The sequence below is a fragment of the Ctenopharyngodon idella genome, chromosome 18 (genome assembly GCF_019924925.1).
Source record: "Ctenopharyngodon idella isolate HZGC_01 chromosome 18, HZGC01, whole genome shotgun sequence".
Taxonomy (NCBI): domain Eukaryota; kingdom Metazoa; phylum Chordata; class Actinopteri; order Cypriniformes; family Xenocyprididae; genus Ctenopharyngodon; species Ctenopharyngodon idella.
Genome location: NC_067237.1, coordinates 21,729,664 through 21,754,011, shown reverse-complemented (window position 1 = coordinate 21,754,011; position 24,348 = coordinate 21,729,664). Strand labels below are relative to the sequence as shown.

General features: G+C 36.4%; 2 protein-coding genes across 3 annotated transcripts in view; one reads left to right on the top strand and one right to left on the bottom strand.

Annotated features, from left to right (window-relative positions):
- necab2 (N-terminal EF-hand calcium binding protein 2) overlaps positions 1–13,002 on the top strand; it is a 104,413-nt gene extending 91,411 nt beyond the window's left edge. Inside the window, exons 9-13 of one of the 2 annotated variants that reach the window (XM_051870691.1) lie at positions 675–731; positions 6,354–6,466; positions 8,174–8,251; positions 10,081–10,172; positions 11,336–13,002. In XM_051870691.1, the coding sequence (XP_051726651.1) occupies positions 675–731; positions 6,354–6,466; positions 8,174–8,251; positions 10,081–10,172; positions 11,336–11,364 (369 nt within the window). In that variant the 3' untranslated portion in view covers positions 11,365–13,002. The remainder of the gene's footprint in view (positions 1–674; positions 732–6,353; positions 6,467–8,173; positions 8,252–10,080; positions 10,173–11,335) is intronic. The other variant, XM_051870692.1, reaches the window with a different exon arrangement.
- A 1,051-nt stretch (positions 13,003–14,053) lies between these two features.
- slc38a8a (solute carrier family 38 member 8a) lies at positions 14,054–21,031 on the bottom strand. The gene is given in 11 exon segments (XM_051871300.1): positions 14,054–14,323; positions 14,426–14,477; positions 14,733–14,932; positions 15,011–15,033; positions 15,035–15,159; positions 17,393–17,507; positions 17,973–18,030; positions 18,434–18,538; positions 20,035–20,191; positions 20,310–20,508; positions 20,754–21,031. Coding segments are annotated over 11 exon segments (1,326 nt in total). The 5' UTR covers positions 20,943–21,031; the 3' UTR covers positions 14,054–14,220.
- Positions 21,032–24,348: the final 3,317 nt, after the last annotated feature.

Below are 24,348 nucleotides of genomic sequence, written 5' to 3'. Positions count from 1 at the left end.
CTATAGTACCATATGATTTTCTGACTGTGGTGACAAAAAAGGAGCTGCAAATCAGTTTGAAACCATTGATTCATTAATTTATTGAAGTGAATGCAAGAATTACCTGCAAATATAAAAAATAGGACATTATTTTCACAAATACATTATTGACCCACATTGAATATTGGGCAGTTACACACATTTATGAGAAAATGAATGCTGCTGAACAAATAATTGTAAGGGGCAATTCACACAGAACACGTTTTTGCGGTTAAAAATGCAAGACGCAGGTCAGTGGAATGAAAAAGCTCAAGGTCTAGAGATGTTGAAAAAGTTGAAATTCTTTTAAGTTGAGTGCCTCGATTTTGTCATGAAAAAGACGCAAGAAGCGAGCACAACGGTTAAGATGGACATCAAGTGCATGCTTACATAGAAAAACAATGGAAAAGAAGTGCAGTGGAATGTGTGAATGTGTGAACAGACTAATTCATAAATTTCTACTTTTAAGTTTTGTAGCCTGCTTTAGACTTTCTTTCTTTTTTTTTCTTGTTTAAAAGTCAGGCAGATGTCTTTATGTGATTCATCTCTTCTGAGCTCACCTGATTGAGTGTTTGCAGACAGACAGAAGCAGCGAGGGGCAGCTGAGGGGGACAGTGAATTCACTGGTGGCTTTTCTGTTCTGGTTTTTGTTGCAGACAGTTTGGTTTGACCTACATCAGCGACTAACAGACACTGATGGCACAACTAGCGCAGTAAGTACTAAAGCACTTCTTTGTATAGCATGATAAAAAAAATTGCAAACCCTCCAAGACAATGCATGACCAGTTTCACCTTTTCCCTCCATCTCAAAACACAAAAGCACAGTTATTGCTAAAAACCAATGAATAAACCCCTGTCAAATCAAGCTTGGGTCTCTCCAGAGCTCCTCATGCTGTTCCACACACCTGCAGCAGATCTGTCACCTGTTCTCAGGATTTAGTCCCATTTCTTTCTCCATATGAAAGCACCAGCTCAGTGTGTTTAATACCAGCATGTTCCAGAAGTCATTTGTGCCTCTAAAAGATAAGAGGCGGTATCACGCTACACCTCACCTGGCCACAAATCAGTCTTGCTCTGTGGACTGTGTGATACACACAGCAGAGCATGATGGGAATGCACAGAAATATCATACGGATTTGTTCAGTTAAAGTGTGGGAGTGCTGGGATTTAGTCTCTTGTAAAACTTTGTGGTTTAAAAGTTTTAGATCTAATAAGGAAAAGATTGCTGTGTTTAAAAAAAAGGAAAAGGTGCAACTGAGTTCAGTGTGTAACAGAGATCTTAGCTCAAATTGACTTCTTATTGACATTGGAGGGATGAGGAGTAATTGAATCATTCCTTTTTATCCATTAATCCTTGTCAATTTCAGGACAAAATGGGGGTTGAGCAGGTTCCACCTGACAGCTTTAGTGTGTGCCTCTGTGTTTGTTGGTTAACACAAGCTTTGTTTTGGGACCCATAAGATATTTCTAGAATTAGTTCATCACACCTATAATAATATCAGGGTCTCCCGCAATGTTATCTGCTATGATTATTACACAGAGCAGAAAAGGGCCATTTTAAAACAATGACTGCCATTACCGAGCTATTTCTGTTTACAACCGATTATTGCTCCATTCGCTTTCAGTAAATTGCATGCATTTTGACATTTGGATGACAAACATTTAAACAAAATGAACCTAATCTTAGTAACAGGAAACAGGAATTTGATATGAACAGTCATGCTGCATATTTAAATGAACAGGTAGATCTTCTTAGGTATTACAGCAGTAGTGCTTTTCTTCACACCCTCATATATTTGAATATGTATGAATGCATATATTAGCATATAATTATTCCTACTTGGGTTTTTGATTTTCCTCCTGTAAATATTTATGGAAATCATTATAATGACTACATACATATATAAAGAAAATGTTCAGGCATCTAAAATGTGTTACCACCTCCAGATATAAGAAAACAATTGCTTTTTGAAGTCTATAGAAGAGTGGAGGATGCAGCAAGAAGGGGGAGCTCTTATCTTCTCTTCAAGACATGTTTATAGAGAGTGGACTAATGACTGATCAGTCCAATGGCTCAATGCATCTGTTAGCTCAGCAGTTTAATACTTTACAGGCTGCATTCACTGACTTAAATAGACTCTTACACCACCCGCAGTGCTTGTCTTGATTGGCCAAGAGGAATATAAATCAGCTGTCTGCTGATAAAACCACCGAGGACAGACCGAAAGAGAAAGGGAGAGCTCCTTGAGGGTGAGGGAGTTATACAACTACATATCTGAAAGCCATCTTTGCTCATTTAGTGGGAATTATGGGATGGATGCAGAGAGGGGGAGTGAGCTGCCCCCATTTATGCCTCTCAGACTTTAACAAAGCAGCTCATTTAAAGAGATGTTAAAGTTCAAAAGGGGGGAAAATTAAAATGCAATTTAGTCAGTGTTACCAGAGAATGGATAAATGGGGGTAGAAAGATGCCAATCAGAAAGAAATGGGATGGTATTCCCCAGTTTCCATGGTAACGGTGAAATTTCTCAAACCCTCTTGAGGTTTCTTATGTTTTTTTATGGACTCGTACTGTACCTGAGACATTCTCCTCACTCACATGGTAGGAAATTGTGCACATAAAATATTCTCTTCTCTCATAATGTGTGTGTGTGTGTGTGTGTGTACGTGTATGTGTGTGTGTGTGTTTCATAGTCTGATGCATAATGTAGAAGTGGAGCAGTTCAACTCCACATGGGGGTCTTTAGGGTTCATTAGTTTAGGTTCCCTTCTGAGCTAAAGAGACACACATCATACACATATATGCAAAGCACATTCACCACATCAGGGATTGCTAATTCCACATAAAGCCAAATGAGAGACGTTGCAATACACCCAAGAAATATTGCTAACGGAAATTTAAACTGGCTTCTGTCAGAGCGAGAGATTTAAGGATTCTAATAATACACTGAGGATATCCCACAGAGCCCAAAGCCTTATACTATGGGTCACATTTGCATCGTCTTCCAAGCTTTGTTTTATCAGTTTATTCCACGGCATTGAATCTGAATGAAGCCCCCTCACTGTTCAAACAAACACTGAAGACTAATGAAAGACATTAGTGCAATTGGTAGCAATGGAGTGCGTTCGGATCAGCCACATGTCGAAATCCAAAGAAAATTGGATTGCGAATCATCACGCATTCCTCTAATTATTCTTATGTGCCTATCAGATCAGGCCTCCAGTGGAGGAGAAGGGGAAAACAGAATGATACTTATCATTGTGTGTAGGTCGGGTAATGTAGTGTTTCTGATTGCATTCTGGCTAGTGTTGGGTGGCATAGTGCTCTTGATTAAGTTCAGGGTTTATTATCAGGCTTTTGCTCTTTTATTGCCCTCGCCTTCGGGGAACGGGACGGCTGTCGAATCGAAGGGCCTAATGGTTTCGATTGGGTTTTATCTTCCCCACCTGCCAGGGAACTACACATGCTCTATTAAAGATGTGACACTTTAGTTATAGCATACACCACACACAAAAATATACCCTGATATCTACTAAAACATGCCATTTCTTTAAATTTTTTAGGACTTTAAAGATATTATTTGTGTTGTGATGCAGTTGTTTGGTTGTAATATGGCATATAAAAGTTATAGGCAAGCCCACACTGAATCTGCAGACTTTTCTCTTTCTACAGTTCACCAGGTCCAATATAGGATTTACATACAACAACCGTTCAAAAGTTTGGGGTTAGTCAACAAAGCCGCATTTATTTTATTAAAAATACAGTAAAAACAGTAATACACTATATTGCCAAAATTTTTCCTTTACATGCACATGAACTTTAATGACATCCCATTCTTAATCCGTACGGTTTAATATGGAGTTGGCCCACCCTTTGCAGCTATAACAGCCTCAACTCTTCTGGGAAGGCTTTCTACATGGTTTAGGAGTGTGTTTATGGGAATGTTTGACCATTCTTCTAGAAGCGCATTTGTGAGGTCAGGCAGTGATGTTGGCGAGAAGGCCTGGCTCGCAGTCTCCGCTCTAATTCATCCCAAAGGTGTTCTATCGGGTTGAGTTCAGGACTCTGTGCAGGCCAGTCAAGTTCCTCCACACCAAACTCGCTCATCCATGTCTTTATGGACCTTGCTTTGTGCACTGGTGTGCAGTCATGTTGGAACAGGAAGGGGCCATCCCCAAACTGTTCCCACAAAGTTGGAAGCATGAAATTGTCCAAAATGTTCCTTTCACTGGAACTAAGGGGCCAAGCCCAACCTCTGAAAAACAACCCCAACCTCCACCAAACTTTACACTTGGCACAGTGCAGTCAGGCAAGTACCGTTCTCCTGGCAACTGCCAAACCCAGACTCGTCCATCGGATTGCCAGACAGAGAAGCGTGATTCGTCACAGAGAACACGTCTCCACTGCTCTAGGGTCCAGTGGCGGCGTGCTTTACACCACTGCATCCGACGCTTTGCATTGCACTTGGTGATGTAAGGCTTGGATGCAGCTGCTCGGCCATGGAAACCCATTCCATGAAGCTCTCTACGTACTGTTTTTGAGCTAATCTGAAGGCCACACAAAGTTTGGAGGTCTGTAGCTATTGACTCTGCAAAAAGTTGGCGACTTCTGTGCACTGTGCGCCTCAGCATGCGCTGACCCCGCTCTGTGATTTTACGTGGCCTACACTTCGTGGCTGAGTTGCTGTTGTTCCCAATTGCTTCCACTTTGTTATGATACCACTAACAGTTGACCGTGGAACATTTTAGTAGTGAGGAAATTTCACGAATGGACTTATTGCACAGGTGGCAACCTATCACGGTACCACGCTTGAATTCACTGAGTTCCTGAGAGCGACCCATTCTTTCACAAATGTTTGTAGAAGCAGTCTGCATGCCTAGGTGCTTGATTTTATACACCTGTGGCCATGGAAGTGATTGGAACACCTGAATTCAGTGATTTGCAGAGGTGTCCCAATACTTTTGGCAATATAGTGTATGTGAAATAGTATTGCAATTTAAAATAATAATAGTTTTCTGTTTTACCATATGTCATTTATTCCTATGATGGCAAAGCTGAATTTTCAGCATCATTATTCCAGTCTTCAGTGTCACATGATCCTTCAGAAATCATTCTAATATGCTGATTTTGAGCTCAAGAAACGTTTCTTATTATTATCAATGTTTAAAACAGTTGCTGCTTAATATGTTTGTGGAAACTGCGACACTTTTTCACAATTCTTTGATGAATAGATAGTTCAGAAGAAGAACAGCATTTATTTGATATAGTAGTGTTTTTGTAACATTTTAAATGTCTGTACTGTCACTGTCTTACTGACTCCGAACTTTTGAACGGTAGTGTATTATAAACATTTTAGAAGATATTACTTTAGGTTAAAATGACTTGCATATTGGCATCTTAAACCTTTATGATATTCAGCATATAAATGCAGATGTTAATCAACGCTCCAGGTTTCTCGGGGTGCTCTGCGGTGTGGAAATAGTCTGCCAAGCAATTATAATATTTAAACCTATAATTTATTAGTAATATCAGTTATTTAATCAAATCTCTCAGACTTAATAAAATTGGTTCAAGGTGACAGCACCAATTTAGAAAAGAGTAGGAGGCCTGAGTGACATGTTACACGAGAAAAGTGCAATTATGTGAAACAGACAAGTTCAGTTTCATTTCCGTGAAGTTATAAATTTATCCTTTAAGAAATCTTATGAAATTTTGATAGAGCAAATCTATTTTTTTTTTTTTTCTTCACTGTTTGTTGCAGTGCAGAAGGTTTAAAGCCTGCCCTGTTATTTGTACTGTACTTCATTTGGTAGCCAACCACACTCCCACATTTCTACATCATTTAGATTACACTGGGAATTAATTAGTTACTTAGGCGATGATCCAAAAGAGTAGCTGTATTGATTTTACTGTCTGGTATGTATCATATTTATTTCTCCTTCTCCTGAAGGAATAATCATATGCAGATCTTGCTTAACACTTCAGCTGCAGTATAGACCATGACTCTTAGTAAATGAGGGTCAAAGCTTTGCTTTTCCTAAGCGAGGTTAGAGTTAACTGTTTATAAGTTATGGTTTCTTGAACCCTTACACTGTGATTTGAGTCTCTAAACAGGTCTGGTTTTATTTATTTATTTATTTTGCCTAAAGAGAATATTAAGTAAATATGAACATCTGGACATGTTAATAATTATTCAAAGTATTCGTAAACTTGCATTTTAATCACAAGACATTCCCATCATCCCCTCAGACTTACAGTTTTCATAATGTACTCAGACTATTGGAAACTAACCTTCCTCTTTCTCTCTCTCTCCCCATCCTATCACTCTCTTTAGTCCCTCTACCTGATCCGCCAGGAGATGAACGTTTCCCAGAAGCACCTGGGAGAGTTCTGCGAGGCCCTGAAACAATACCTGAAGAACGTGTCTGCTCAGAGAGACTGTTTCCAGTGAGTTGACTTCATTTGTTTGTCTTAGTTTGACCATCTTTATTTGTCATTGCATTTTATCAGTATGATAGTACAGTACTAAAGTGCAAAACGTTTCTGTGCTTTTTTTGTGCTGTCAGACTGAAGCGTTTTCAGTTTTTATCTGTTGAGGGAAAAGCACATGCTCTATATTAAGTTTACCCTGTTGGAGGATAGCAATAACTGTACTGCTATGCAATTCTTAGAGAGTAAACCTGTGCCTCTCATAAATGCATGTGTCTCAACAATGTCTGTTTATCCCTGATGTGTTGAAATAAGCTGTTCTTCTGAACTTTCTATTAATCAAAGAATCCTGAAAAAAATAAAAACGGATCACAGTTTCCACAAACATATTAAGCAGCAACTGTTTTAAACATTGATAATAAGAAGAAATGTGTCTTGAGCAGCAAATCAGCATATTAGAATGATTTCTAAAGGATTATGTGACACTGAGGACTGAAGTAAGTTTAGGAGTTGCTTCATTTTCAAATTTTTGGTCAGACATTTTTTTCAGCCCCAGAGTATGAAATAATAATGTAAGAGCAGTGAGTAAAATAGCTTTTTATAGTGTTTCTCAAGGAAGCTCCCCGAGTCTGTTCTCTGAGAGAGGGTTTTGTGTGGCAGCATTTTGTACTGCCGTCATGATTCACATCAGACTAGTGAATAATTGATCAGTGAGAACATCTGCAAGCTTCTACAAAGACCCGATTGCTGCTGAACTGTCATCTCTGTAGCCTTTTATCTGCCTTATTTCTTTCAACTTTCCTCCTCTCCTTTACTCAAATATTATGTTCTGTTTGTCAAACAGTGATGAATCACTGAACAGTGATTGAAATGCATTTTATTTAAATTAACATAACTCTCTGACCGACTTGCAATGTTTTTGTTCACTTTTTGGCAACAATTATAATCCTGTACAGTTATTAAAGTCAACATAAAATCAAAATTGAACCTGTTTACTTTCTTAATGCGCATTATTTGAGGGATTCATTGGAGCAAGAAAGAATTATGTCTTCATATTCTTTCATCTAAATGTAACTTGTTCTTCCTCTCAAAAGACTTTCCCTTTCCACTGGCATCTCTACACAGCAGTGTAATTTTAGCAATATTGATATACTATTATATCATTGATACACCATACTATTTTGAATTAGATTTCGTTTTTATGTTTTCGTTGACTTTAAATGTGTGAAGCTGCTGGAGACATGACATGACAGGTTCTCTAACATGTGGGCGACCCAAGATTGAGTACAGCTTGAATCATTTCCCCATCCAGAAAGTGTTAAAAAAGCTACTTGCTGCTGTTTTGCTGTCTCTAATGAAAGTTTGAGCAGTCTGGGGGGTTCTCAGAACTAGCTAATGTTTAGATGTCTGTTGATTTATTGAGCTAATGCTAATCATTGATGTTTTATTGCCTAACGGGCTGCAGCTATAGCAGAGCTGAAATATCTGAGGAGTTACTGCCATCAAGTGGAGGGTCATACAGTACAGTGAATAATTATGCTTCTGTTTATGTTTTCTATAGGATAGGAGTAATTGCCCTCTCTTTGAAGACATTATCCTTGTTTTCTTTATTCTCACTGTTTGTTTCTACAAGATTTAACATTGTTTTCCATTAGCTTGCTGAATCTCTGTTCATGAAACGAAGTGTGTTTATTCACTGTCGTTCTTCTGTTTATCTCTCTCCAGTGTGACAGCTGTGCGGCTGCCTGACGGCCTTTCCTTTGTGGTGTATGAGTTCTGGGATGGAGAGGAGGAATGGAAGAGGTAAAATACCCTTTCTCCTGTGTGGAACTTAGTGTTTGTTGTGTTCACTTGGATCTTCTCACTAAGCTCTGCTCATCTTAATTGCCATGAGCACCTGAATCATCACGAGACATGAGAAAAAAGCTTTTACTTAGAAGTTCTGAGTTCTAGAGGTTAGTCTATTGATATGGTTTCCATTAGCATGTATGGGGACTAGGGGTGTAACGGATCGTAGTTGCTTTGTGATCCATAGGGACCTGTCCCTGTGGTTTGGAACATGTGATTCATGGATTAATTGAAAAGGTTAACCATCATAGAGTGAAAGTTTGCACCTGTCAATTTAAACATTCAAGCCATTTTTACCATTCAAGTGCAAGAAGATGTGAAAGAGAATTCGGGACATAATTGGTTGTCTTAAATGAATATAATTGAGAAAGAAAATGGATGTTTACCAAGGATGTTGTTTTCTACCTGAATACTGTTAGACCTACCTGAAAAACTTAAAGAACTGTTTATTTCATTTCTTTCTTAGTCACATACACATGCTGCTTTTTGCTGATCTGAAAAATGATCCAATCCATGACTCAAAAACTGTAATACTATGATCCAATCTGTGAGTTTTGTGATCCGTTGCACCCCTAATGGGGACCCAGATTTAAATTCTAATATATTGGCCTGTATTTTTTGTCTTTTGGTTGCAAATGAACTTGACAACCATGCATTTTCATTGTATGGAAAAGAACTGCTTTCTCGATTTGATAAAAACTCCCATTTGTGCTTCATTGGATGCGAGATGCGATTGATAGGAGGGTGGATGGATAATGATAGAATTTTTATTTTAAAGCAAATTATGAACTCATTTAAACTGACCAAATTTAAGGTGCGGTCTTTTGCCATTGCTCTTTGAAATTTTGTGGGCAAAATCCAGTCATATTAATAGGAATCCATGTGATCGGGAGTTTCACTAAAGGGCATCAAGTTCCCCATGCAGATTTCATGTTTAAGTTGGTCACCAGTGTTGGGGGTAATGCATTATATTACGTAATCAGATTACTTTTTTCAAGTAACTAGTAAAGTAATGCTTACTTTTCAATTTAGAACAAAATATCTGAGTTACTTTTTCAAATAAGTGACTTAAGTTCTTTTTTTTTTCCATTTATTGACTGACAGCTGAATTTGACAGCTGACTGACAGCTGAATTGACGGTGTGAATTTGCATTTCCTTCAGCCTGAGGCTTATTCATTTCACTTTTGGTGTGAAAGGGCCATTACATTTGCCAAAAATATAACTTTTTTGTTGTTATAAAGACAAACAAACAAACAGCCCAGCCCAGATGAGAAAAAGTAACGCAAAAGTAATGTAACACATTACTTTCCATAAAAAGTAACTAAATAAAGCATTTAGTTACTTTTTTAGAGTAGCGGAATATTGTAATGAATTGCTTTTAAAAGTAACTTTTCCCAACACTGTTGGTCACTCGAATTTGCTGCGTTGACCAACAGAAAGCTGTTTGGTTGGAAAGTGACACATGTGTGAGCTTCATACATTATTGACTACACTACACTACACTATTGACAGAGTGGACCTTTTTTTGTCTTGCTGAAATTTCACTTATAGACACCTATGGATGATTTCTGCCACAGCTTTAGACAAACACTTGTTTTTCAATTAATACCTGAGCTTTATTATTTACTTATCAAACAATTATCAAAGATACCGTTTTTTGGAAGTTACATTCAGAATTCACTTTTACAGTATATTATTGATGCTGCTTTGCATCTGAAGACATTAGAGTTCTGGAACTGTGTTGGTATTGCTCTGTTTCTAACGGTCTCTGCTTCTCTCTCAGGCATCTTCAGACTGCAGCTTGCAAGGCCTTCCAGCATGTGAAAGTGGATACTCTATGCCAGCCCGAGGCTGTGTCCTCTGTTGCTGTGCCTGGTGCGTTTCACTGCTACCTGCCATAAGGGCTGTAATGGGCACTGGTGCCAAACTAGCCTTTGATGCTACTTTTATTTTCTTGTGTAGTCGGGGGGAGATGTCCATACATTTCACAGCCATTATGCGCCCTACAGGATTACTCTCATTTTCAGCATGTGTGTCCTCTGACAGTCTCTGCATTAAGAGCATTCATTTCAAAAGAGAACAGCTGCAAAATATACAATCAATACAACTATCCTACATATAGGACATGTAAATAGAAGTGTGTATATATATATATATATATATATATATATATATATAATGTAAAACAATACTATATATATATATATATATATATATATATGCAATTTTATGTTTATAAATGTAATATTTTTAAGTCAATAAATATATATTTGATATATAATTTATATAGGAGTACGCAATATAGCACAAAAGAGTAAAAAAAAAAAAAATATGAGTATATAGCAAATATGAGTATAAGCATATATATATATATATATATATATAAAAAATTTTAAAATTATATTTAAAGTATCACACATTTGAAGGTTTTTTATATATTGTGTCTGAATGCATGGCATTGCCTTTTACTATACAAGTTAGATTTTTCCCTTTTTCTAATAAACAAGTTCTTTGATTCTCCATCGCACATTCCAATACACTTTCCATGGGATAATGGAAACCTTTTGCCTGATTTTCTCTTTGAATGTGATTTGATTTCAACAGCCATCCCCTACCATGTGGTGCCGTTTTGCATAATCTCAACAAAAACGATAGGCTTGTCTATGTATTCCAGTTGACGAATTTCTATCCACCTTATTTTGCAATGTGAAAGTAAGCTATTTTCTATGAATGTGCAAGAATTCCAGTTCTTTAGCAGCCATAGGTAAATAACTAGTCTAGATGCAGTAAACGTTAAAACTATTTGCACTACAAACCAGTTTATAATTGACAATACATTAAAAAATATAAGAAGAAATACCAGTTTGCAAAATCAAGCAGCATAATGAGCTGGAAGCGGAAGCAAAACACAGTTTACAAATGGCCGTGCCCACTTTTACATTAAAAATAAGGTGGATAAACAGACGTGAAGTTGAGGCATTAAACATTTACTGTTTATCTCTTTGATAATGACACTGACTCTATCTCTCTCTTTCTAGCCGCCTGGTGCAGCCTGAACAGAGACTGAGAAGCGAGCCAGTCTGCGGGTGGAACGATCCCGCCTTATGCCTGAAACCCTTCTCTTCTCCTCCTCTTCCTCAACTCCCCTCTCTCTATCCCTGTCACAGTCCCTGCTATCTTAACTACCCCCCTTTCTCTCAGCGCTCTCCCCACTCTGTCTCCTTCTCTTTTGTAATTACTTGTTTACACAGTATCCATTTGATATTGAGCCAAAAGTAGTGTCGGCTACAGAGAAAGCCGGACACAGTACCAATTCCCACTTCACCTCCATTGCAACGTACAGTGACAACATTAAAACTCCCCAAAGCATTTGGGAACCTCACCTGGTTGATTCGCATTTGCATTTGAAATATCAACTTGCATAAACAGTCTCTTCTAACTAAATGAGGCTGATTAATATTTCATCCCAATTCAAACATGCATCCGCTGCTTTGCAAACAGTTCCCTATGGTACAACTTCTGAGAAGACAAAAACTGTGCAGCAAAGTATTTCTACAGCTGTCCATGGACAATAGCATTTCTTGTAAAGGTCATTTGATACTAGTTATAGGTTGGTGTTATAAATACTTTGAACTGTATCTTCATGAGCCATGTAGAGCAGTGGTTTTCTAATCTGGTCCTAGAGGACCCACAACTCTGCACATTTTGTGTGTCTCCTAATTAACACCTGATTCAGATCATTAGCTTGTTAGGGAAAGAGCTCCAACAAAATGTGTGAGTTGTGGGTCCCCAGGACCAGGATTGAAAACCACTGATGTAGAGAGACTGGTACTTTTGTCAAACCATGAGCATGACACATATTGACACACCAAATAAACATCTGGTCCAAAAGCACAATGTACCTGAACTATAGATGAAATGCTTATGTAAATGAGATTTGCTGATAGAGACTAGAGAATATACTTAGTAATAACAGAATTATCTTGAAATTTTATGTTGACCATTTTTGACCGATAATATACGGATCTAGGAAGAGTGCATAGATTTCAAGAGTGGCGCTGACTTAATATTCCATCAGTTTTATTGCATCTATATAATTAAACATTTGGCATCAAATCATTTCATTTCTCAGGACAAGCCAAAATTTAGTAGAGTATTTTTCAAAGTTGGTCATACTTTCACATCTCACATTTGTTGATCAGTAAATCTAAGACTGTTGTATTTGTGTGAATTTCTGGTTGGCTCAAATGTTAACAACTCAATACCAGGCGAAACCAACACGGCCCAAACTGCAGCGTTCCTTTCCCACCAATCCTGCCTTCTGTTTGGTTTGTTTATCCCTCACAGTGAGTGCATGTTACAAATGAATGTCCAGTAAATTATTTGCCGTAGAATTTAGCTATGCTACTTTAAATGGATTTTGTGCATTTCTTATTTTCTTTTATATTACTCCAGTAACGGAACAAAAAGAAACAAAACTATATATTAAATGAATAAAACTTACTATATGAGCAGTCACTTTTAATGGCATTGTTTGATGAAATACTACTTCTTATACCCATGTATGTTTCCGTATACTGGCTTTCTCTCTTATAAGTGAGTGTAGAGATTTATTGCAGGGATGCAAAGTATTATATTCGTCTTAAATTTGTTAAAATTCTAGATTATGTAGAGTGCTGCTATTCAATAAAGTACTGAAAAAGGATCTGTCGTTGCTTTTTTCAGCTGCATTCATTTTCAATAGAGTCATTATTTTTTAAAGTCATTGGGTGTTGAAATGAAACAAGATGAATAAACATTCTTACATTGTCACACTTTACAATAAGGTTTCATTTGTTAGCAAGATAACTACATTAGTAAACATTAAGGGATTAGTTCACCCAAAAATGAAAATTCTGTCATTAATTACTCAACCTCATGTCATTCCAAACCCGTAAGACCTTCGTTCATCTTCGGAACAAAATTAAAATATTTTGATGAAATCCAAGAGCTTTCTGACCCCTTCACAGACAGCAATTTAATTACCACTTTCAAGGCCCAGAATAGTAAAGAGATCATTAAAATAGTCCATGTGACTACAGTGGTTTAACCTTAATTTTATGAAGCGACGAGAATACTTTTTGTGTGCAAAAAACAAACAAAAATAACTTTATTCAACAATTTCTTCTCTTCCCTGTCATTCTTCTACGCTGTTGATGTAGTAAACACAGTGCAGCACTTCTGGGTTCTACGTCAAAATGCAGACTCATTGGCCGGCTCCTGCGTCAGCATTACACGCATGTGTTGTGCTGCTCACGTGTACAGCGTCGGCCAATACTGAGCCGGCGTTCGGATGTAAACACGGAAACCTGCACTGCGTATGACAGTTCAAATTGTTAAAATCGTTATTTATGTTTTGTTTTTGCACACAATAAGTATTCTCGTCGCTTCTTAACGTTGAGGTTGAACCACTGTAGTCACATTGACTATTTTAACGATATCTTTACTACCTTTCTGGACCTTAAATGTGGTAATTCCGTTGCTTTCTATGGGAGATAATAAAAAAAAACTCAGATTTCATCAAAAATATCTTAATTTGTGTTCTGAAAATAAATGAAGGTCTTACGGGTGTGGAACGACATGAGGGTGAGTAATAAATGACAGAAATTTCGTTTTTGGGTGAACTAACCCTTTAAGTATAATTTAGCTCACATCTATGCGAACATGACATTAAAATTGCAGAACATAAAAAAAAAAAAAAAAAAGACCACAAATAATTCAGATTTACATGATTTTAATTTGTCTGAGGTATTTCATTTCAACATTTGTACAACGATCTCCATTACAAGGAATAATTCCTCACTTGAAGTATTGGAGCAGTGTCTAAAATTATGCAAGACCATACAGTTAAAAATCCTTGTGTTGAACAGTATCATACAAAAAATTAAATTTCACTTAGGAGTTGCATAATCGCAATTGAAGTACTCTGCCCAAAGATATAGGTACCACAGAAAAGTGTGATCATTCCCCATGCAATCAAAAGATATCTGGGGGAAAACAAGGCATAAAAACACAAGGTTATTATACAGGTAATAGAACAAGTGTGAATTCCATTAAACATCCCATAGAGGATCCTAAAGAACTCTCACCTCAGTGTAGGAGAAACTGACTCTGACTGCACCACAAATATTAGGCAAAGTCCTTCAATAAAAATATGAATATAAATCATACACATCATGCTAACATGAAAAGCATTCAAATATTCACATTATATTTATATGCTCATACATAGTGTTGTGAGAATCAAAGTAAAAACTTGAAATGGTTCATTTCATGAATATTTTTATGTAAATCAGAAAATAAATATAAAAATCTCTTTATAAATGTCAATAATTTTCCAGTTAATAAATTATGTGACATGCAGCCATCCATCAATCATACATCAAGTACAATTACCTGGAAATACAAAGATGAAGAAGGCACTGACTCCCCCGACAACACTGATCACTTTGCTGATGTCTGGAACGAACACTGCTATGAGAAGAGCGACTGTGACCCAGGCTGTGGTCAAGGCAACACGGGTACGGCTCTCGTAAGACGCTGTCACCGCTGTGTGTTTGTGTCGCTGCCGCAGCAGTGGATCCTGGATCACAGATCTACACACATAGACAGGTCAATTCATCTATATATGTAACTGTTCTCCTAATAACCATAAGACACAGTTTATCGCATACCTTCCAAGCAAGACAATGATAGGGGTAGATGGTGATGATTGAGATTCCAAACAGCAGCCTGGCAATGATTATGGTCACATCACCCCCACTGTACGACATCAGAATATCAGGAGCAACGTTCTTCCCAAACGTCAGGTACCCAAAGACTCCTACAAAATAGTCCTCATCTGTTAAATACACTCATTACTAAATGCCTAATCAACCATTACACTCTCCTTGATTAAAACAAAGTGATCTGGTATGAGCCAAGAGGACTGACATCAATATATATAAACCCAGGGTTCAATCAAGCAAACCTTGTAAATTTTTTTAATGTTTTTGAAACGTCTCTTCTGCTCACCAAGGGGCCTTGTTTACAAAAAAAACATGCATACACATAGATTTTAATTTAGAGTATGCCAAAAACCACGCCAATGTTCATATTTATAAAAACATCTTTGATGTGGAAAAGTGCTTAGCGCCACGTCAGGTTCTAAGCAGACTTACGCACTTTTCCTCGTGACAGAGGGTCGGAGCATAGACATAATAAATACATAGACGCCCTATTGGCCGCTTTGGACTGTTGCTGCGATACGTCAACGAGTCCACCATATTGTGCGAGGGCACAATTTCACTTTCGCGATCAAAGGGGCAGGGGCTCAAGTTTCCTTTATTATACATAAAACAACAATAAATGTCTTTATAGACATTTTATATTAGGCTATAGTAAAAAAGACAAAATTGTTTCCATTTTAAATGGACAGCATTATATATAACTGTGTCTGGGAACTTCATTAGTATTAATATAATAACTGAATAAAATAGTATTGGCCTATCATAAATTGTAAAATAATATAGTCAATAAAATAAAAATAGCAAATAAAATAGTGAGTAGTGAATAGTACAATCATATAATAATATAAATCGTATAATAATAATATAATAATAATAATAATAGGCAGACGAGGAGAGAACAGTCCACTGACAGGCTTTCTTCAGCCTTATTTGAGGTTTGTGTTGTCCTGGTTCCACTGGCTAAACTGGGGTAAAAATATAAATGAGCCAAGATTAGATGACAGGCAATAAAATCACCTGCTCTTCGGAGACGAGTCGGTTTAGGTCTATCTGAAGGCCTACTTCTGACAGCCTGAGCTGTCCTGTCAAAGTCCTCTGGCTTCAATGCACGGAAGACTCACTTGCAATTTTGATCAGTTAATGATATAACTATAATATAATCTCAGACTTCATAAAAATCATGTAAACTTTATTTTATTTCTTTTAAAATCTCAGTTTTCATAGATAACTAGCGTTGTGGTTAGCTTTTAATAGTATGACTTTGGTGGTCAACTGTCAAAATAATGTTACAATGACCAAATAAAACCAAAAACAACTGTTCGGACTTACATGTGAAAGGTAATTCCCCCGACATGAGGTTTGGATTGTGCGACAGTTTGTAAAATCTCAAAATAGTCAGGCATCTTTTCTTCAGTCCACTTATGAGAGTTACGGCATGTTGCCCCGCACAATATGGCGGAGCCGTTGACGTACGATCCAGCGGCTAATAGGGTGTCTATGTATTTTTTAAGTCTATGGGTCAGAGTAGCTACTGCAGGTATTTGGAAACCTAAGCAATTCCTCCCACTCGCCATTCTCAAGTAAATGATTTGGACATCGACTGATCCTCTTTTATATGTTACTGACATTAATTAGGCAGCATTTACAAGGCAGGGATTTCACAATTTCAAGATCATTTGCGATTTATAAATTTCACTTCTGGAAGAGAGGCGTACGTACGTTCATTCTCTGAATCGTACGCACATTTGAGAAAGGATTGTAAAATCAAATGTAGGATGGTTTCTATATTTTAAAATGTAATTTGTTCCTGTGATTTTCAGCATTACTGTAGTCTTCAGTGTCACATGATCCTTTAGAAATCAATCTAATATGCTAATTTGGTGCATTTACAGAAACATTTCTTATTATCAATGTTGAAAACAGTTGTGCTGTGTAATATTTTTGTGGAAACTGTAATACACTTTTTTCAGGATTCTCTGATGAATAGAAAGTTCAAAAGAGCAGCATTTATTTGAAACAGAATTTTCTTTTTGTAACATTGTAACATGTCTTTAGTCACTTTTGATCACTTGCATGCATCCTTACTGAACAAAAGTATTAATTTCTTCTAAAAAAAAATTGTGTATACACAAAAAAACAGCAATAACAGCTGTCAGGATATGTTATTTAATGCTAATTATTTTATATATCTGAAATGAAAAAATAAAAATGGCTTTCAAAAAACCTGAATTCAGCATTCACCACCATTTTTGCTGATGGGAAAATGATGAAGCATGATACCATATGAAGTGCATATTGAGTTTCAGTAAATGAGCTGTAATCACTGACCAGTGAGAGAGTAGATGAGGAGGCAGATCAACATGGACACCACAGAGATGAAGACCCAGTGGGACAACTTCCTGTTCTCCATACTACTGTAGACAGCAATGCAGGCCTCATGGCACTAAAACAGACACCGTATCAGCTGGGTTCAAACATCAGATCTCCAGCACACTTTGTCTACACCAAAAAAAGCTTTTCCTGTAATAACTAACTTTCTGCACTAGCTCATTTCTCACCGATTCCCCCGCTGCACAGCTCTTTTCATATCTCCATTTCCTTCCTCTCTCCATTCCCGCATTGTAATCAATCAGCCTCGGGCAGCGGACACAGAGTAATTCTGCGCTCTTCTGCTATGCCGGTGGACTTTTATTACATTTTTGACAATCCCCCAGCGTTGACAAATAAAACTCACCTCAAAGATGCACCATTTTTCACGCTTTGCATCTGACCTGACCTTAAATATTAAAGTGAGAGCAAAAACAACTTGGCTTCCTCTCATTTGTGGACTACAGTGATGATATTCAGTGAAATAATTTCTCTTTTTCTTCAAGAGTCAAATGGTAGTATAAAAAGCAAGAAAACTCACCTGAAAGCCAAAGCAAATAGTCGGGATGACGCTGAACATCGAAGCCCATGAGCTTACTCTAAATAATAAGAACAATAACAATATTTAAACAGGTGGTTTTACAGATAAAATTTCTGTAAGCTTTTGCTTTCAGCTAAATGCAGTGTTGGGGAAAGTTTCTTTTAAAAGTAATGCATTATGTTACTTTTGCGTTACTTTTTCTCACCTAGGCTGGCCTTGCTTGTTTGTTTTTTAATAACTAGTTATAATATCGTTTTTTACAAGTTACTTAAAAAAAAAGTAATCAGATTACAGTACATAAGTCGCATTACCCCCAACACTGGCCAGTTACATTCTCTCAGAACTCAGCATGTCAGTAAGATTTGTTCACACACTCCAGGGGGAAAAGATGATGATTATGATGGAGGGATCCTTTATATAGTTTGCCACTAAATTTGAAAGCTTGGTCACTCCACACTCACCCACTGCTGTAAAGAGGTGACAGATTGATCTCATGGACGGGCCTCATGTGGTATTTCACAGTGATGGCTACAGTGAGATACGTGGCAGCAAAAGTTCCTAGAACACTGAGCAAAAATAAATATCAAAGACTACTGACGAGTTGACATTAAACAAATTATATTGATGATGTGTGAGGGAAAAACTTTGCTTATTAGTCATTTTAAAGTTATTCAAAATGCTGTGCACTGTCACGGCAATTGACTGTAAATGTCCTAATGAAAAACATAAGCAATAACAACGCTTGAAAGCACAATTAAGGTTTTTTTATTCACTTACTTGCAGTTTCAACTCTTTCCATCTAAACAGGGTTCCCACAGTTTTGACCAATCAATTTCCATACCCTTTTCTAAAATAAATTTGTTAATAAATAATACAAATAGATTTGTGAAGTGTTGCACACAATTCACTGAAAAGTACCAACTTAAAAATCATTCGCCCACAAATCGGACGTCACTGTGTCTTGTGAAGAAGTGCCAATGTCTAGTTGATGAAATACATTATTGAGCAGAGCATAACTAGAAAAATAATTACTACAGGAATTACCATTATTTCAATGGTTTTAACAACTTTAACGACTTTTTCACCTTCCTGAATAAACCTGCTTTGGCCACTGCAACAGTGTTTTCTGAACCACATACATATACATATACATATACATATATATATACATATACATATATATATATACATATACATATACATATATACATATACATATACATATATACATATATATATACATATATATATATATATATAAAAATATACACACACACATAAATACAGTCAAACCAAAAATTATTCAGACATTTTTGATATTTTTTATATATTTTTACTAGTGGGTGCAGGACACTATAGTTCATTTATGTAAGTGAGGATAGCTAAATAAAGTAAACTGTGACATTATACCCAAAAATTCTTCATACAGTGGACTACCAGTAAAATTGATAAAAATTTGGAACCAAAAATTAAGACACTTTGACCTGACCAAGTTTTCCTTAAGTGTTATCTGACATAATTAAGATGTTTTTTTCTGACACAGTTTAACTCTGAGATCTTGTCATATTTTATTACCATTTTTTTAAACTATAGTGAATAAACTGTATTAATGTTCAAGGTGTCTGAATAAATTTTGGTTTGACTAATATATATATATATTATATATATATATATATATATATATATATATATATATATATATATATATATATATATATTAGTATTTATTAATATTTTTAATTAACTTTTATTATTATATTTTTAAGTTTTCAAGTTTTAGCAATTTGGTTATGTGCGTTTTGTCATTTTTATTAGTTAGGTTTTATTTTTAAATATTTCTATTTAGCTAAAATTTATTTTTATTTCAGTTTTAGTAATTTTAGTACTTAAAAATTAGAAATGTTGCCCTGTGGCCACTAACTGAATAAAAACTTAAAAAAAAAAAAAAAAAAAATTCAAATACCAAAAACAGTGTTTATAGTTTTAGTGGACAATAATTACACTGTTTTGAACAACACAGTCAGGGAAATAAGCAAGAAACTGACAAAATATAGTTCCTCACCTAGTATACTTCTGTATGCTGATCTCCTTCGGGACAGAGAGAGGGAAAATGAAGAAGAGACACAGGAGAAACAGGGCAAATCTCTGGTCTGTGTACCAGTGGTACGGCATCTCTGATTCTGGCAAGCCTGTGATTAACTCATAAATAGAGAGACACACTGGGAGAAATGAATGATGATGGATCAATGTGAAGATCTAATGGATAATGACACTATATGAGCAATTAGTAATAAAAAAATAAAAAAAAGATCAAAGTCAAATCAACATGTTGCTTACATTTCTGAAGCTGGTCAGCCACTATGACTAGAAAAGCAACAGATATGATGAAAAGATTGAAGACGTAGCAGATCTCACAGAGTTTGCCTATGGCAGGACCACACACATCTCTGACCACAGCCTGATATGTGTTTTGCCCACTGATTGAAGACGAATAGCCCAGGATGACCAGTCCACTGATCAGGAACACAAGAGAAATCTATGTAGATAGAAATATATCATATAATATCATGCACAAAATTACAATAAGTGCAAATATTTTATTCAGACATTAGAGAGTTAACAACAATGTGTATACTGAACAAATGAGCAGTGGATACATTGACAAGATGATTCTGTTAGTGTGCACATGATCGATGTGGTAGAAGCCACAGTGATGAAAACAGGTCATAAAATATTCAAACAATCCTCGTTTCATTGAAGCAATCATACAGAGTTACTTGCCATTTCCACAGTGACAGCAGAGTGAATTCCTCCAGATTTGGCAAACGCCCAGGGAAAGATGAGAAGCCCTGCTCCCAGCGCGGACTTCAGCATGATGAAAACCGCTCCTAAAGAGCCCAACTTCGGCCCGCTCGTGTCCAACGTGGGCTTTGTTAAAAAGTTGATGCTCTCTTTCGCCAGCTCCTCCATATTTGGCACTGTTTGAATCACTCTCTGAGTTCAAACATTAGGTCAAGTAAATGAGAGGTGGGGTTTGGTGTTTCAGACCAATCAAACGCTTGACCCGCTTCCACTATTAGTAGAAAAACGAACACAATATGGTCGTCAAGATTTGTGGCATTTGGCCACAAGAGTTCGAGCGGTTTTACATTATATTGTCAAAAATTATCGGATTAAACAATTCTTTCACCAAGTAGTTAATTATTCTAACTTTAGGATGTTTGAAATGGACCCGTTCAGAGTAGAAGCTATATTTAAAGGGTTATTTCACCCAAAACTGAAAATTCTGTCATTAATTACTCACCCTCATGTCCCAAAAGAAGACTTTCGTTCATCTTTGGAACACAAATTAAGATATTTTTGATGAAATCTGAGAGCTTTCTGTCCCTCCATAGACATACTGACACTTTGACGCTTCAAAAAGTTCATAAAGAGATCGTAAAACTAATCTGTATGAATTGAGCGGTTTAGTCCACATTTTCTGAAGAGACTCGATCGCTTTATATGATGTATTGAATTTAGGCTTTTATTCACATACAAACAGTGTTGGGTGTAACTCATTACAATAACTTGAGTTACGTAATCAGATTACTTTTTCAAGTAACTAGTAAAGTAACACATTACTTTTTTAATTTACAACAAAATATCTAAGTTACTTTTTCAAATAAGTAACGCAAGTTACTTTTTCACATTTATTGACAGACAGCTCTCCTATAGACCTTATGTAGCCCCGCCCCTTTTCAGCGTTGCGCTCATTGTCTTTTGACTTCCGGTTTGTATTTCCACAGCGATCTTACATATTTATGAATGAACTGCTCATTTTAAAATCTTCCCAGTCTACTGACATTTGTTAAGACATCTGCTTTAAACATTACAATGCTCATGATAACTTTCATTAACTCTACAACAAGTAAATCCACTTCACCAGCTAATTATTCTTTGACAGAGATGCCTAATGTACATAGCTACCGCAAACAAATTGCTGAAAGGGACTACTTCCTTTGGCGAGGACTTTAGACGTCATCATGACAAACAGGACATTTGGACAGCATTTCTCATGAAAAAGTGGATAAGTATTCATACACAGCGCAGATCATAATCAGCGAGCATGTTTTTAAATAAAGTTGTTTTCTAAATAAAGTTTGAGGAAGCTTGGTGGTGGTGACGTTGATCCGCAACCATGGTGTGCTGTAGTCCCTTTATAGCCTACTGTTAGCTTTTTCTGGCGACTTTATTTAGGCTTCAAAATGTATAAATGTTGTGTTAACTTGTAAAGATTATCTTGATAGACAAAACGTGTTAGTGTCATAACCCTTTGTTAAACACAGAGCTTATTTTTTGCGATTTTCCAAAAGTCTGTGGGAAAAATGCATTGGCTTTCGATCGAGGGAACCCGTGTGCCGCTTACTTCCGGGTTGGCCTACAAAAACACGTCATGTTGAGAGAAATAGTGTGCGCTGTGTAAACATGATGCTAATTGTAGTTCTAGACTAAATGTGAACATGCATTTACTCATCTCGCTTGCAAGAAAACATTCATTATTCCTCAAAATTAATAAAAACAGTGAAATGCATTCTCAGAATTTTACGCAAACCTGTAATAATTAACTAAATTAAATTACACAAATATACTTTATGCATTTAATCTCACTTTATTAACCAATGTCTTTGCTGCTGAACAATGATCTAATTCAACCATACTAATAAGCAAAAATTACTTTAGATTAGACTTAGAAATAAGAGTGTTGAACTTCCTTCTCCTGCATCCTATTCTTCTGTAATTCAGAATATCAGCACAGCTGAAAGGTTTGTTTGAGCTGCGCCCTCTACTGTACAGGCGTAAATATTAATTTCTTTCTGCTTTAAGCTTATTCATTTCACTTTTGGTGTGAAAGGGCCTTAACATCTGATAAAAAAATAAACTTTTAAAGTTGTTTTTAAAAAACAAACAAGCAAGCCCAGCCCAGGTGAGAAAAAGTAACGCAAAAGTAATGTAACATTACTTTTCATAAAAAGTAACTAACACAATTAGTTACTTTTTTAGGGAGTAACACAATATTGTAATGCATTACTTTTGAAAGTAACTTTCCCCAACACTGCATATAAACATTCATTAGTGCACACATCAGTTATGGTAAATGAAAGCTCAAGCATGTTCGCTTGATGTGCGAGAACCAATGAGGTTCATTCTTGTGTGTTTGTCAAGCAGGTTAGTTAAGCTTCTGTTTATGTTCACTGATGAATACTTATATGTGAATAAAAGACTAAATTGACGTAGCTGTCTATGGAGGGACAGAAATCTCTCAGATTTCATCAAAAAGATTTTCATTTGTGTTTCGAAGATGAACGAAAGTCTTAAAGGGGTTTGGAACGACATGAGGGTGAGTAATTAATGACAGAATTTTCATTTTTGGGTGAACTAGTCCTTCAATGTTTCAGGAACAGAAACAAGGCTGAAGTATAAGCTACTGTCTTTCTTTCTTTCTGATTGCTTTATCTAATGGTGGTATTTTTGCCAATGACTATTGGAACTATGGTAATTCAGCAGAAACTATATATATTTACTTTTATTTTGCAAGAAGGCTAATTGTTTATTGATGTAAAACTGTTACGCTTCCAGTGCTATTACATTCACTCCCAAATTCCTAATACATTTTTAGCTATGTTTTTTGCTTGTTTGCATCATAATCTTTTCTTTTCAGATCAAAAGACAAATGTTGGCTCAACAAGTATTGTGAAAGTAATTTGTCTTTAGGTCATGTGGGGTGTGCACTGTGCAGGATATCCCACATTTAACAGCATGTGTTCCACGGGTGGGAGTTTGGCACCAGTGCTACAGGCTCACTGTCAAAAGCTGGTTGGGAATTTTCTAGATACAGGGGACAAATAGAACTTGTGACCTCCGTTATTACAAGATTTGGGAAATCCATTTAAGCACAGATAACTGGTCAGGGTTAGTTCCCATGTTCTCCATGTCATTAACCTCTATCACGCTTCGTCACCTAAAAGGGACTAGTGACATTTTCACAGGCTATTCTTCCCATTAAAAATGGATCAGAACAGAGATTTAGAGAGACTTCCCAGACCCTATCACTTCTAATGGAATTAGTCGATTTCACACTGGCTCGAAGCAAAAGACTGCAACTACAAGACTGCTTAGCAGACAGTGCTGAATGAAGAGGAAGAAGAGTATTTCTTTTGTCCATTTACACCTGAATTCAATCACAGAGAGGTCATGATTGTGTGGGATAGTCTGAAGTATCTCAGGAGACTTGATTTGTTATATTTCTTGCAATATGATGAAATATTCTAACAATTTAAAAGGACTATTTTCTATTTGACTACATTTTAAATATAATATAATATATAGTAATGTG